The sequence below is a fragment of the Salvia splendens genome, chromosome 4, assembly GCF_004379255.2.
Source record: "Salvia splendens isolate huo1 chromosome 4, SspV2, whole genome shotgun sequence".
Lineage (NCBI taxonomy): Eukaryota > Viridiplantae > Streptophyta > Magnoliopsida > Lamiales > Lamiaceae > Salvia > Salvia splendens.
The window spans coordinates 11,954,574-11,969,366 of record NC_056035.1 but is presented as its reverse complement, the minus strand read 5'-3'; the positions used below and the strand labels follow the sequence as shown (position 1 = coordinate 11,969,366).

Below are 14,793 nucleotides of genomic sequence, written 5' to 3'. Positions count from 1 at the left end.
ATATTCTCTGTAAACTAATAAGGAACAAATATATTATTTTGATATAAAAAATTAACAAAATCAGAAATAAAAGTCGATTTAAATTTGATTAGATTTGATTGGAATCCAATAATCATTGTGTAACTTTCCAAAATCTGGTTCGAGCCAAATCGCATTGTGGGACCCAAATGGACGGCCACGATTGAAAACACTCTTCAGTACTCCCTACGCTTCGCCATTATTCGTTTATTGAGTACATAAAACACAGACCTCCACCATACACGAGGGGTTGCTTTTCATTCTGCCCTAGTGTTGCGTTTCTAAGTGAAGGAGAATGGGTAGAAAGAAAAAGACGGTCTCTTTCCAGTTACCTGATGATGCTGCTAAACAGGTTTGACACTTCTCTTTTTCCCCCTTTTTCTTTTTAAACATCATAACTTACTATTTTATTCTCTGTTTATGCTTCATGCATCATGGTTATTACTTGGTTAGTTTTTTTTATGTTTGTTGGTTTGAGGCTTGATGAAATTCTGCCCATGTTTGGTGTTTAATTGATGACCGAAAATGACTTGATTGTTAGAGGATAAGCGTTGTAGTACTCCCTCCATCCCATTAGTGTTGGAGCATACTAATATTTTATGAGTTAAGTAGAGTGAGAATAATGTAGAAGAAAGAGCGAATTAAGAGATAGTAGTAATTAAGTAGGAGTAACTAAACTAAGACAGAGAATGAAGTAAGAGTGATGAAGTGTGTTGTATTTTAACAACAAATGAAATGACCCAAGTTTAATGGGACAACCCTAAAAGGAATATGATCCAAAATCTTGGGGTTCTTGTTCCGCATTTGTTTGATGTTTTCATTGTTTGTTATTTCTATGTCACCATTCTTATCTCGTTGGCGATGCAAAATCATTCATCAAGAAAACAAGAAATATTCAGCCAAGTAGGCACAAGAAAGCAAAAGTTTGTATTAGTTATGTTGCAAACATGATATGTTGTAAATGCATGTGTGTGTGTGTATGAGAGAGATGAAACATTTGAAAGTTCTCAAAGTAGAAGTTGAATGTATTATAATTGTGTGGTAGGATAAAGCCTCCAATGCTAGTTCAGAAATGCAAGCCGGTGTGGACAAACTGCATCCGCAAGCTAAGGAGGCTATGAATGTGGGGAAGAATTCAAGGGCCGGGACTGTGGTTGCGAGACGATCACCTCGTATTAGGAGTTTGACCCCATCTAATAATAGCCCTGAGTTGAAACATGTTCCGGAGCAGGTTGATCTTGTTGAAGAGGAAAAGGAACAAGAACCTGAGGTTCAGTCAGTTGGCAATATGCTTGTTGAAGAGGAACAGGAACAGGAACAAGAGGTTCAGCCAGGTAGCAATCCTCCAGATGCGCACGGAAGAAGCCTGGCAGAGAAAATCGACTATCTTGTTGAAGCTGTTGATTATTTGAAGTTTAAGGTTGCATAAGTTTGTTTGAGCTACCAATCTCCATGAATTTCCTTTATTAATGAATCTGGTTGTTGGTTATACTTGTTGGCAGGTTTGTAAACGAGATGCAACGGCGGTCCCTTCTCCTGATATCAGCTACAAAAGCTTGTACATCAGTTCACAAAAGCAGGCAATGACGGCTTATGGGTTTTTGTCGTTTGATCAATGATGATCGTATATTACTTATGTGGAAGGCTGAATTTTCTTTTGTTGCAGATTGAGACTTTGATAGATGAACAACTTAAGCTGGTCAAGAAGCTGGAATTCGCCCGTGGAAAAATTGCAGCAGTAATCTCAAACTATACTCTACTTTATTTTTGTGTTTGCAAGATATATTACGTTTGATAATATCTCATATTTATTGAAAATGTGAAACGAAAACAAGATCATGATTTTTTTAGCTTAACTGCCTAACACCCTTGGATTGTGTCTGCCATCTTTGCTACAAATAATATACATGTGTTTAATGGAGGAGGCTATTTAGTTCATGTAGGAGTATTATTATCATATTATGTACAAATTGGATTTGGATTTGTGTACGTTTTCATATCTGTTGGTGCACTATGTCTGTTAGGATTTGAATTGTTTTAGTTTGAAATAGCTTGTGAGTTGTGACTGTGTCTTTTTCCTTACACTGGACATTTTGACAGTATGAGGAGATGAAGGTTGTTGTGGGAGGTCAGAAGGAGTTTGTGCTAGTCTCCGAACTGGCAAAAGCTGCAGGCGTTGCCACTGCAAGCTTATCACCTAAAGTAGATCAAAAGAGTAGCCCGTCTCCTCCGCCTGAAGCAGTTCAAAAGAGTGGCCTGCCATCTCCCAGTGTTCGTAAGCAAATTGGCCAGAAACGGGCGAGGTGTTGATGCTGCTGTTAGTCGTCGTAACTAGGACATCTCATTGTGGTGGTGGATTCTACCTTTATTGGGCTTATTTTGTGTCTAGTAGAAGAGAAGAGTGACGATGAAAACTTGTACTACTACTGGTATTTTGCACTGTTTCCTTAAGGCTTCTTGTTGTTCATGCCTTTCTATCCACACTAAACAGAAAATCAGAAAATGATGATTTTAGTTGGCATTAAATTAAATCACAGTCCCTTAGCAAAATTCCATTGGCACCATTAAATAATATAAAAATGTCAGATAAAGTTGTACTAGTAATTAATTAAAAAAATTGAAGTGTTGCTGCTGGGATTCGAGCCCAGGTCTCCACGGCCACAACGTGGAATTCTTACCACTAAACTACAGCCACTTTATATCTAGCGTTTCTTTATTTATATTTTACTACTATTTTCTAGTGGTGTACGTATCATAATTTGTATGATAAAATCTCAAGTCCAATTCAATAAATTTTCATTTACTTTCATTGTATTGTATGGGTTACTTTGCACGATGAAATTCCAGCTATGAATTTTATATATTGTCTTTTAGAATTTTATATTGCACTATGAAGACTATCTATTATGGACTCACTTTCGAAAATGAAGATTTGAATTCGTAATATTCAACCAAAAAAATCAATGCTTATATAACAGTAATTATCCCTAAATTTATGCAGTCAGACACATTTTCATGGACAGTCTGTTGTTACTCAATTATTTATTGCAGTTTCCCTGATAAACTACCGTAAAGTGGCAGCTGCCGCGTATTTAACAGACCTAATTATTTATTTAAGTGTTTAATTGTATTGCCATTTTACTACCAAGGCATTGCCACCTCAACATGATTTATTGTCATATTGAAAGAAGAAGAAGAAACCTGAAAATTATTCTATGATGGTATAAAAATAATAAATTTCCCTATAAGATTGTCAGAACTATTAAAGAAAGTGACAATGTTATTTATTTATTGATTTGTGTTTTAGTTAGCTCATAGCTGTCCCTCTTTAGAGAGGGTTGATGAGTTACACACACAAATCTTATTTTAATTAGTCCATTTAGCGTTTGACCTCAATGTTTACTAACTAGGGTAAGCTAGTAGTCTTACTTTTGTTAATGGCTTCAACTTCAACATGACAAAGTAGTACTCCTAATATTCTTAACTTCAGTTTTTTTTAATCCAAAATAAATAAAAATTCGCCGCAAATATAAATGCCTAAGAGCATCCACAGTGGGACGGATGTCCCGGCGGACATCCCGACGAACTTCTCAAAAACACCTCCTGCCACATCATAAGGACATTCCACTGCACAATGGCGGGCATCCCCAATGACATCCCGACGGACATCCACAATAATAAAAATTCACAAATTCACCAAATTAAACAATTTACGGAATTAAACAATTTACAGAATTAAAATTTCGACACGAATACAGAGAAAATGCAACCACTTTATTTAAAACAAAAAACATACATAATTATTAAAAAAAAATACATAGTTAAAAAAACAACCTCAAGCTTCGACAAATGCGTCCCCCGTCTCACTCATCTTCGTCCCCGCAGCCAGTCCCGTTGTGCCCGTGGCCGGTCCCGGCGTCACTCACGGGCAGGGATGGCATCCCCAAATCGCGCCGCATACTGTCGATGGCATCCTTCAGCATCAACTTGTATAAGGAGTCAGTCGCTGCATACCATTTCTCCATGGTTTGTATCAGGGTCTCATACTGCTGTATGCGGGCGAGTGAGGGGAGCTCGGGATCGATTTGGGAAGGAGCTGCAGATTGGACCTCGGGGGGACCCGCTGGCGTTTCCCCTAGCCATCCACATTGCGGTCTTTGCCCAACTGGGCGACGGCGGCGTGAAGACGATTGAGGGGTCGGGAACTCTGCCTCGGCGTTAGGGAGTTCATGGGAACCGACACTTCTGCTGTACTCCTCGGAGGCGTTGATCTTCAACACCCGAACTAAACTTGGCGGAACTCTGCACCACAAGATAGACCTCCCAATATTTGAATTCCCCGAAACCCAATTCACTGTCGGAGAACTGCTGGTGATACAGAAGCTTCACATCATCGGTGGACATGCCGCTGGTTGCCGTGCGGAGGTTGTTTTGGTAGATGTCGGCAAATCGGCTGAGCTGCCTCCTCAGCCGCTCCCACTGTTTTCGGCATTACTCTCCATCGTGAGGCTTCCCACCTGGCGATTTGAATTGGAGGTAGCTTTGGCTAATGCGCCACCACATTCTGTCGATATGCTGGTTAGCCCCGACGTAGGGATCCTCGACTACACTGATCCAGGCCTTCGCCTGCACGACGCACTCCCCTATGCTCCAGATGGTCCTCTTTCTCCCGCCGGCTTCCTCCCCCTCCTCCTCGGCCCCGCCCCACCCTCGTTCCCCACATGCGAGGATGAGGTAGTGCCCTTGCCCTTACCCTTCCCTCTCCCTTGCTTCCCCGTCCTCCCTGCCACCAGTGGCATCTCAGTGGGAGATTCCCTGACCGGAGATAGCCCCAACTCCTCAAAAGAGAAAGTCTCAATGCCCGTGAACTGAGTCTCCAGAGGAGTACTCTAGGGGGAATCACTAGACAATAAATCCATGTAGGGGCGATAGACATTGTCCCCAGTTGATTGGGGGACCCCCTGCCTGCTCTCCCCCCTGCAGCGGCAGGTATGCCCTGCATCATCCCGAGCATTTGGGGCATCATCCCCCGTCATCGCGGCACTCATCCTGGGCATTTGGGGCATTATCCCACCCATCCCTGCACACCAATGGGGTACATATTGTAGTACGTGGGCATCATCCCCGCCATTTGGGGTTGGGGCATCATCAGCGCCATTCCGGGCATCATCCCGGAAATCGGTGCACTTCCGACGGCATTTCCCCCAACTCTAACGGGAAAAGTCGGCGTTTGTGATTCGCTCGTGGCGGGGGAATTACTATCGTGGTGCTCCATTTATCTTCAAAAGAAATGAAAGTAGAGAGAGAAACTCGTTAAAACAAGTGATGCGAATGAAATGTAGTTCAACGAGCCATATATATAAAGTTTTTTTTAAAATTTAAAATCGGGACGTCCGTCGTGGCACCGCAATGACGGACGTCATGATGACATCATAGGAAAGCCGCGAAACTTCGGTGTCCGCAAGCGACATCCGCGTCCTCTAGGTTTACGCCTAATGGTGGACGGGACGCCCGCCGCCGCGGATGCTCTGACTTCAAAATAGGTTAAAATGTGTAGCAAAAGAAGCCCTAAATTGAAAAGAAAACGGGAAGAAAACTAAAAAAAAGGAAATTATAAATTGCGGGTCCCACGCCGCACCGCAAGCAGATAATATTTCTACCGACAATCCATAATGAATCCCACCAGGCTTCTTCTCTCTCCTCTGTCCTCTCCCGCACAAACACACGCACTGAGTGTGAAATAGAGAGGAATCCATCTTCCCTATCAATTGGGGGGATTTAGTGAGAGAAACTGAAGAAGAGGGAAGTTGGGGGCTTTATTTCATGTGGAGTGACATGAAAGATTGCCAAAATTAGAGGTGGATAAAGCATATTTCTTGCTTCTTCATCGAATGAATCTCCCTTTTTCTGTTGGATAAGTAACTGCTGCATCTGATGTTAGTGAGAAGTAGCTCTGATGACGCAATTCAGACCACAAGCATTTGGGGGTAACATTCCTTCTTTTTCATTAGGATACAACTCACATTCTTCTTTTTCATTTGGGGGTAAGGTTCCTGATTTGTTGTGATTTAATTTTCGACTCAAGCGTTGGACAGTTAGATTTAGTATGCACACCACTGAGCTTGTGATTTTGTGAGTTACTATAATGTATATGGAAAGGTTAGAAATTAAAAAAAGACTGCAATTTTGTGTTGGTTTTTTTTTGAATCTCGCGTTGTCGCTCTTTGCAAATATTGTGTTTCTGAGCTGGATCTACTAATGGGATTTTGGGATTCTTGCAAAATTAGATAGAAATAAGGTTTAGTAATGCTTAGTCCATGCATAGTAAAATCTAGTAGTATTTCGGTTTAATTGCAGAAATTTATTTGTCTCAAGCTGTACACTTACATGGAAAGTAGAATTTGAGACTAAATCTGTGCATATGCAGAATTTTCTTCATTACTAAAAAAACATAAGTTTGACCTATCTTTTGATTAATAAGAATCCGCATGTAAGATCTCGCATTCTTCCTGTCTTGAAATTCCATTTTGATTCACTTGAACTGGAGATTGATAGAATTTCTGCTTGACTTCGAAGTTCAAGCAGCTCGACCTTTTCCTTGTTCGATTTGTTGCTACTGTATCACTTCTTGGATAGTGTTCTTTATTTGCTAGAAGAAATCCTTGTGTTGTGTCCTTGTAATTTGTGAAGGGACTGATGTAAGTTGTTTAGTGCTTGATGTTAGTCTATCACCTCTTGCAGCATTGCTTGCAAATCTTTGACATTTAAAACCGAGCATTGCTATAACTGAGGATGGGAGCTCTGTCGTTTGAACCAACAATCTTCTGCCCGCTTGATTATGTGACTCTAGGGCTCAAGGACCCCATCAAGGACTACCTGGGAAAGCCCCGGATCCTTTCACTTCTTTCAGTTATTCTGGATAAAACTGTCGACGAAAATGAGAAGATGCTCGTGACATCAGAAGCCAAAGATGTCATAACTGTTTTCCATGGTACGAGAGCGCCTTCTCTCAGCATTCAGCAATACATTGATCGCATTTTTAGGTATTCCAACTGCAGTCCTTCCTGCTTCGTTATTGCACATATATACTTGGACAGATTCATACAACGGACAAACTTATGCCTGAATTCCCTCAACATCCACCGCCTTCTTATCACCAGTGTAATGGTGGCAGCAAAGTTCATTGATGATGCGTAAGTTCATTGCACTCACTCAAGCTTGAGGAACTGTTCCACCTTTTAAGCTAAATCATTACGTAAAGTAAATGTAAATGACTTCCACAGATTCTTCAACAATGCATATTATGCTAGAGTGGGAGGCGTCACCACTAGAGAATTGAACAAGCTGGAGATGAAGTTTCTCTTTGGAGTGGATTTCCAGCTTCACGTTAGCGTGCAGACGTTTAAGAAATATTGCTCGATCCTGAAACAGGAAGACTCACGTGGACTCATTGAACGCCCCATCCCCATATGTGGAACGGAAGACAGCTGCACAAGCAGCAATGATGATGGTGCCCTCTGTTCTGGTTCAGTCTCTCGATGAGAAACTTGTACATGCTGATGCACATTCAGCATCGAGGACACGGGGTTCATTCCACCTGTTAAATTGCAACCTACTGCAACAGATGCCCTATCGGATAAAAATGAGGGCTTGATAATAGTTTTTGTTGGCACATAGGTTTTTCTGGGCTTCCTTCCTTTTTTCCATGTTGTTTGGTGGTCCCATATATTGTATTCTTCAGTCTTGAAAGTAAAACTGGAACTACGATTCTTTAATTGATAATGTCGTTTGATAGGTGTTTTCGATTTTGCACATGTGAATACCTCAAGGTTAAGATAAAGAAGTCCTACTTCCAAATATCACCAGACAGCGGCCAATATGATCGAGGTTGAAGATAACAATTAACAACAATCGAAGGCCGTAACCATTGTTGGTCATTTCATCTAGAGATAGATATGGCAAAAGGCACACGTCCTGTACTAACTACACTAAGCACTAACAAAAATTCCATAACTTATTCATCAGAAAACATATCACATGATGCCTATTTGAGGTTTCTACTCTACTCTACGCCACGCCATGGCTTGTTAAAATTGCATAAAACTGCGTTCTGATCCAACATCAAGCTTCCAGTTATGGAAAAAAAGCCTGCTGCATTCAAGAGGATTCCCGAGTCTATCCACTGGGGAGGACAGATGTAAAATCACCACATCGAGCATTTCATACCAAGGCCGTTGCACGTGAGAATGAGGCCCTTGTAGCGATTAAGATAATCCTGCATTCCCCAAAATTAGTAATGAATGAGCATCATAAAATTCTTGAGGATTTACTATAACGAATGGAAGCTGAGAGGTCACCGCTATGTTGCTGTCAAGCGTATAGAGCATGCCCATGTTGTCAAATTCATGTCGTTTTACAGGATCACTCAACACTGTTCAACAAGGTTAACAAAAAAGATGTGAGATTTCAAAACATACAGGTAGCTTTTAATAATGAAAATCAAGTCAGGTTTTAGCTTATATATATATCCCATCTTATAACTCCTTTAGCAACGGGAGTAAACATTCAGACTTAAAACACTCTCTACACAGAAAGGAACGATGCGCTCACTCATTACCACATGTACACAGAATTCAGTTGCTTAGAAAACTCTATCTCACTAGACTAGAAGCCATCAAGAGAATGACTACGGGTGATTAGTGAAAATATCAGACCACAATCTATAAATTGGTGAAAGATTCTCCTATTGGAGCCATTTCCAACTATTACCAACACCAGTTATTCTTCTTCAACAGTTCTTGAAATAACTAGTACTATTATTTTCTTATCCAAAAAGAGTTGGAATCTATATAATGAGGAGCTTCTGTGCATTGACATTTTCCTAATATCGCCATTCAACTCTCAGAGTTTGTTTCGGCTCAATATTAAGTCAAGTGTTTGGTTTGTATAAACTGAGAGATAAATCAATTTTGAATTTCAACAATATAGTAGTATCTAAATAAGCTCTGAAGCATGAACCCTAGTTTTTCTGCATTCCAACAAAGACTAAAGCCAACTACAATTTGCATATTATAAAGTTCTCGCCAACCCAAATATAAAAGCTTGAGATCGAGATAGATACTACCAAAATCAGAATCCCAAATTTCCAAATAATAATAATAATTATGACAGTATAACTAAATTTCTTTAAAATAAAAAACTCATACTATTTGCAATTACCTTGATAAGCTTCACTGATTTCTTGAAATTTTGAAGTGGCAGTCTCCTCACTCTTCTTTTTATCAGGATGCCATCTCTAGGAAATAAAAAAGTAAAAAAGTTAATAAAATAAAATACACTTAAATTACCGAAATAAGAAGAATGTAGAAAGTGAGGTACCAAGGCAAGACGGATGTAGTTGGATCGAATAGCTTCGTCGGAAGCATCATAATCCACTTCCAAAATCTTGTAATAGTCCTGCAAGGCGGGATTGCGAAAACAAAAAATCGTTTACAAAACATTTCTTGCAAAAATCTATATTTACCAATACGGAGGTAGAAGGGGGAAACATAAACCTTTGGTTTCGATACAAGGGAGCAGAAATCGAAATTGAAGTGAGAATTATCTTCAGGTTCTTCCTTGTGATTAAAATCGTACCACTCGTCCCACATCATTTTTCCTCGAAGCAGTAGAAATTGAGTTATTTTAGCTCTATCTGCGGCTGCGCGTTTTTTTACAGCCGAAAACAAGCCGGAAAAGAAACGGATAAAATAAGAGAGAGAGAGAGAGATTGAGTGAGAATACTGAATGCGCTTTTCTAGTAAGAACTAGATGATTTTGGGTTGATTAAAATTACTTTACGTTTAACATAAAGAGTTGATAGATATTGGAGTACTATTTAAATTTTAAATAAAGATATATATGGTGTATTCATTTCCTTTTTGTATCTTTTATTTTTTTTAATCTCAGCCTCATGATTTTGTCATCCGACGGTTAGATTGATGCCACATGTCATTTAATAATGCAGATTTTCAGTTGAATAATGCACCCTGACTAATAATGCACCATTATAGTGTAATAATGCAGATCATCTGGACCGTTGATGAATGAGATCTAACGGTCCATATTAAGAAGAATAAAGGATCTAAGTGATGAATAAGAGAATAACGCTCCCCTGGATAAGTTATATGGAGTATGTAAATAATATCGCTAAATTTTAAATTAAATCAGATCAATATACATAAATCAATTTTATTAGTAGTTTTATAATGTTCTTATTTAACTGATTTTTTATATTTTAAAAGATTTTAATTAAGAGATTTTAAACTTGTATGAATTAATATTCAGAAATAGAGTTCAAATTTAAAAATCTAAAAATTCGTTTATATTGCTGCTTTAAGGATGACATTAACAGTTGATATTTATTTTGATTCAGATAATCGAGTCAAGTGCAGTTTCAATTAGATTCCATACTTCGTTTCAAATAAAACCTAAATATCGAATAATCGAATTCCGTGCCAACTGGCTAACCCAGAAACGGATATGGTTGATATACATAGATGATAGAATATTAAAATAAGGATGTGGTATATTAGCCGAATACAAAATCCAAAAAATAAAATACACTACTCGATTTAAGCGTAGACTATTGTTATATATACTAGAAACTTCAACATACAGAACAAAAGTGAGTCCAAGCCTGGAAATTTTTGAAGATCATGCTTCAAGATTACTTTTAAACATGATCATCTACCTTGGAGGCCTCTCCAGAGCTACCCAACCAAATTTTCCTTTCCGGAAATCAGACAAGATGCGGAATGATGCTTGGTTAGTATCCCCATTGAACAGTCGAAGAGCAAGCTTCTGAACAAAACTGCAATCAAGTCATACGAAATCCATGAAAATACGGAATTGCAGCAATCAACAACTACTTCTGACAGAAACTATGGCAAATGCTCTGAATTATTGCATGTTTTCTGCGGAAATGGCAAAGAAGCGTCCAATAGCACAGAATGTCATAAACACTTGCATACTATCATGTAAAGCAACTTACATTCTACCAGCCCGACCTTCTGTCTCCACCTTATATCGGTCTTGAAGAGCTTCGTTTCCTGTTTCAAACGAATAAGATGAGCAAACAGCAGATACTTCTCTCTTTTTTTTATCCAATTATGTCTGATCAAAAAAATCTTCGACTTAACAGGTCATATTTGATGAAGAGTGATGTGAAAACGTCTCTTTCATCTAGAAAACTACAATAAGAAATCTTGAACTTTTTTCCTAATCACTTGATTAGAATCTTAGTGTGTCAGTGTTTATGAGAAATAATTATGCACGACATACCCACTTCAGGCAGCCGAGACAAAGTCTGTACAAGGATGGCTGCGACTTCAGAAACATCATAAGACCTCTCTCCAATGTCATCACATATGGCAAGTTTAACCGCAGCTGACTGATCGTCGATCCTCATTGGGATTATGCCAGGAGAATCCAGCAATTCCAAATCGTTTCCAAACCGAACCCACCTTTTATACCAAAATTAATATTAGAATCTATGTTACATAGGAGGAAAAGACTGGCATCATGTGTGTTCTATTAATTTGAAACTATTTGTACTTTGAATTGTGATAAGTGTGATGATAGCTACCCTATTTTCTATATTATGGAGCAGCAAATGGAGCCTGATCCTGGAATTTCATCATAGCCAGTCAGGATTCTGAAACCCTCACAAAAGCACATATACTCTTTTGTATCTTTCCAAAGTCTAGTTTATATAGATAACACCACAAGGATAGAACATACTTGAGTTCTCTTGTAACACCTGGTCTTGGGGCTGCAGGACACATCCGACGCTTGAGCAACCGGTTTATCAGAGACGATTTACCAACATTTGGATAGCCCACTATTCCAGCTCGAACCTGTAAAAGAAATGCATGAACCTCGGATGATAGTAATTAATAATACATGCGTAACAGATGCTATAAAATTTAAGAGTTAGAACCTTGTTTACTTATGTCTTCTTGTAACTGAATTAAATACTAGATCACATCTGATCTAACATACTGGTTAAAGATATAGGTGAAAAGGGATGTATTCCCTTTGCCCCAAAAATATAGTCTGTGTTCCTTTTCATGCATAGTAACAATTCAGAAAAAATGTACCTAATGTACTTGGAAAAGTAATTATAAAAAATTAGTCGTATTCATATATCCTTATTCACTCATCAAAAATAGAAAGATTGTAAATTTCAAATGTTAAGGATGGTAGTTATTATGAGATGAAAGGAGCATTACTATTGAATACCCACTAATGAGAGCAAATTATGTTCAATCATGGCCAGAGATATTACAACTAATAGGCATCAATTTCAGTGACCAATCTCACCGAGTTCATAGCTCATACGCATTTACAGTTATATAATTGACTTAAACACAGGGCCAATGTAAACTCAACTCAAGACAAATTTGTCAACAATACAAATCTAGTAATGATAGCTTGTACATTTGCTACAAGAATGACCAAAAATTTTAACAGAATGATAGCAACAGAGAATAGAATAATTATAAACAACTCACAGGACGAGGAAGCAGTCCTCTGGATTTGCGCTTGATGTTAACTCCAACTGCTAATTCCTTTGCTAACCTAGTCAGCTTCAAGGTACCCTGATGTTCCCAAATTAAGAGTAAGCATTAAAAATGAGTTGTTGCAGTGGTATAGGTCAGCTATTTAGGTGGATAATTCAATAATACCGATCCGAACTGTCCATTTGAGAAGACAACTTTTGTCCCCTGCCTTGCATAGTAACTAGCCCAAGCATCTCGGTCGGCTTTAGAAATCATGTCTTCTCGATTCAAAACAACAATCCTCTTCCTATTCCCCAACCATGAATCCATCTATTCACCAAAGTCTAACAAAAATGAATACCTAGCATAGAAACACAGGAAAGATACAGCAAGGCTCGAAAATCAGCCTTGAGATGGTTGGCATTAATAATAATATTAAGGCTGTAAGGTGATGTAATTTTATAATTTCGAGCAGCCGGACAGAGCTTCATTACGTTCGCAATATTTTATGACCTTAGATTCTCAAGTTTCTGTAAGATTAGAATGTATTTCTTCATAAACTAAGAGACCAAACTAAGAATCAGCATAAAATATATGAAGTAACCTGGATTCCAGGACACAATAAATCACGAAGATCTTAACCTGCGGATGGCTGGTGGAAACTGGAATCCTAGCATCTCGAACTTCTATCACAACATCCATCAATTTCAGCTGGCCCTTGAGTTCCTTTTCTGTTTTTGCAATGTGACCAGGATACCACTATGATTTCCAACAGTATTTCGAACACAAAAAAATAAATTTCAGCCTCAGTAGATGCCACGGGAATCAAGCATAGTTGCCAAAGATTGGTTGTTAAGACCACACCTTATTCCTACCTGAACTGGACGTAACACTTTTGTCCAGTGATAAAGGTCTCGTTCTAATTCCGCCCAGTCAAATTCTTCAGAATCAACATCCAAAGTGCTACTGAGCTTTGAGCTGTCCATTCCATTCCACCCCAAATTTCTTCCACTAACAATCTGCAGGCATCTTTGGCTATAAGTGATATACTACTATATATTTCAACAAAATAGATCCATATAATATTTTAAAGGACAATATTAACATTTGAGGGAGAAAATTGCTAAGTAGTACTATTAGTTCATATGACAGTTGAGGGAGAAAATACTTAAAATCACTAAAACCTCCAGTTCGGACAACAAAACAATGAGAAAAAAATGAATAAATTGAATGTATTTACATATTTGAACAATTTAGTAATTTAACATACTTAGCATATCGTAGCTACACGCTTTTATTCAATAAAATCAAAACGCTGGCCAAATCACTACATACGCAATGAAAATCAGAAATGAACAGAAGAGAAAAATAGGTTAACAAGGCTGAGCAATGTGTCGTGCCTGGATTGTGGGCGAAGAAGTAGAAGGATGAACGGCGGAGACCACCGCTAACGGAGAACGGCTAAACCGGCGGTGGAGTAACTCTCCGGTGAGCGAGGCGGCGGAGCTGTTAAGCCAGACGCCGGAGAGCTGAGCGGCCATCAATGATTATCTGCTAAAGGATAATTTTTAGGCAGTCATTGTTGTTCATATCTTTGATTGTGGTGTGGGGAAGAAACGCGTTCAGCTTAATGTCTTAATAGAATCGCACATGAAATCTCGACGATTTTGCTCGTCCAAGACTAGCTGGGCCAACTCAACTCCTAAAAGGTGTCAAAATTAGGGCCGCCATCAATTATGTAGATAAGGCCCATACTGATTCGGGCTAGCTCAACAACACCAATGAGAAAAATATGACCATCTTTTTTCCTTTTTCAGATTAAGAAATTTGGGTAAATATCTATTTCTAAGTTAAAAGTATTTCTGAATTATTTTCTTTAAAATTAACTAAAGAATCCAAACTAAAGTTGATTACCTTCTCTTTTTCTCCTACGTCGAAATTCTCACGGCAACAAAGATTCAAGAAAATTGAGGTCTTTAGTCCTATTGAGTATTGAACACAAAATAGAGCAAATTCTGGTTTGTTTTTGGTATTATCCCTCTCTTTTTAAACATAAAGGTCATAAATAGAGTTAAAGTGGTATTACTATTCATTATCAACTTTAGTTTAAACATATTTTGACCCATTTCATTCATTACGCGTGATTCACGGTTTTTTTTTTATATATTTAAAGGAGGATCGACGGTGGTACCCCGACCTACCCCCGAAGTGACTCGGACCCCCGGCCTAACGG

The 14,793-nt window shown here is 38.7% G+C and overlaps 4 protein-coding genes and 1 non-coding gene across 6 annotated transcripts; 2 read left to right on the top strand and 3 right to left on the bottom strand.

Annotated features, from left to right (window-relative positions):
- Positions 1-228: 228 nt before the first annotated feature.
- LOC121798512 lies at positions 229-2,549 on the top strand. The gene is made up of 5 exons (XM_042197558.1): positions 229-370; positions 1,064-1,438; positions 1,521-1,598; positions 1,685-1,756; positions 2,119-2,549. The coding sequence occupies exons 1-5, from the start codon at positions 314-316 to the stop codon at positions 2,326-2,328; spliced, it is 792 nt and encodes a 263-aa protein (XP_042053492.1). The 5' UTR covers positions 229-313; the 3' UTR covers positions 2,329-2,549.
- A 92-nt stretch (positions 2,550-2,641) lies between these two features.
- On the bottom strand, positions 2,642-2,713 carry TRNAH-GUG. Its single transcript has one exon. It is a non-coding gene; the product is annotated as a tRNA-His (tRNA).
- Positions 2,714-5,700: 2,987 nt separating this feature from the next.
- LOC121798599 (cyclin-P3-1-like) lies at positions 5,701-7,818 on the top strand. Of its 2 annotated transcripts, none has more exons than XM_042197675.1 (3): positions 5,701-6,005; positions 6,760-7,211; positions 7,302-7,818. In XM_042197675.1, exons 2-3 carry the CDS (start codon positions 6,811-6,813, stop codon positions 7,558-7,560), a joined length of 660 nt encoding a protein of 219 aa, XP_042053609.1. In that variant the 5' UTR covers positions 5,701-6,005; positions 6,760-6,810; the 3' UTR covers positions 7,561-7,818. The 2 variants fall into 2 exon arrangements, with proteins under 2 accessions (XP_042053609.1, XP_042053610.1); XM_042197676.1 differs by having other exon boundaries at positions 5,701-6,062.
- A 77-nt stretch (positions 7,819-7,895) lies between these two features.
- On the bottom strand, positions 7,896-9,822 carry LOC121798600 (chaperone protein DnaJ-like). Its single transcript, XM_042197677.1, has 5 exons — positions 9,573-9,822; positions 9,397-9,474; positions 9,238-9,313; positions 8,376-8,449; positions 7,896-8,293 (listed from the first exon to the last, which is right to left on the bottom strand). Exons 1-5 carry the CDS (start codon positions 9,669-9,671, stop codon positions 8,222-8,224), a joined length of 399 nt encoding a protein of 132 aa, XP_042053611.1. The 5' UTR covers positions 9,672-9,822; the 3' UTR covers positions 7,896-8,221.
- Positions 9,823-10,523: 701 nt separating this feature from the next.
- On the bottom strand, positions 10,524-14,169 carry LOC121801348 (DAR GTPase 3, chloroplastic-like). The gene is made up of 9 exons (XM_042200820.1): positions 13,961-14,169; positions 13,436-13,579; positions 13,203-13,319; positions 12,747-12,890; positions 12,573-12,659; positions 11,800-11,915; positions 11,341-11,522; positions 11,051-11,108; positions 10,524-10,870 (listed from the first exon to the last, which is right to left on the bottom strand). Exons 1-9 carry the CDS (start codon positions 14,099-14,101, stop codon positions 10,747-10,749), a joined length of 1,113 nt encoding a protein of 370 aa, XP_042056754.1. The 5' UTR covers positions 14,102-14,169; the 3' UTR covers positions 10,524-10,746.
- Positions 14,170-14,793: the final 624 nt, after the last annotated feature.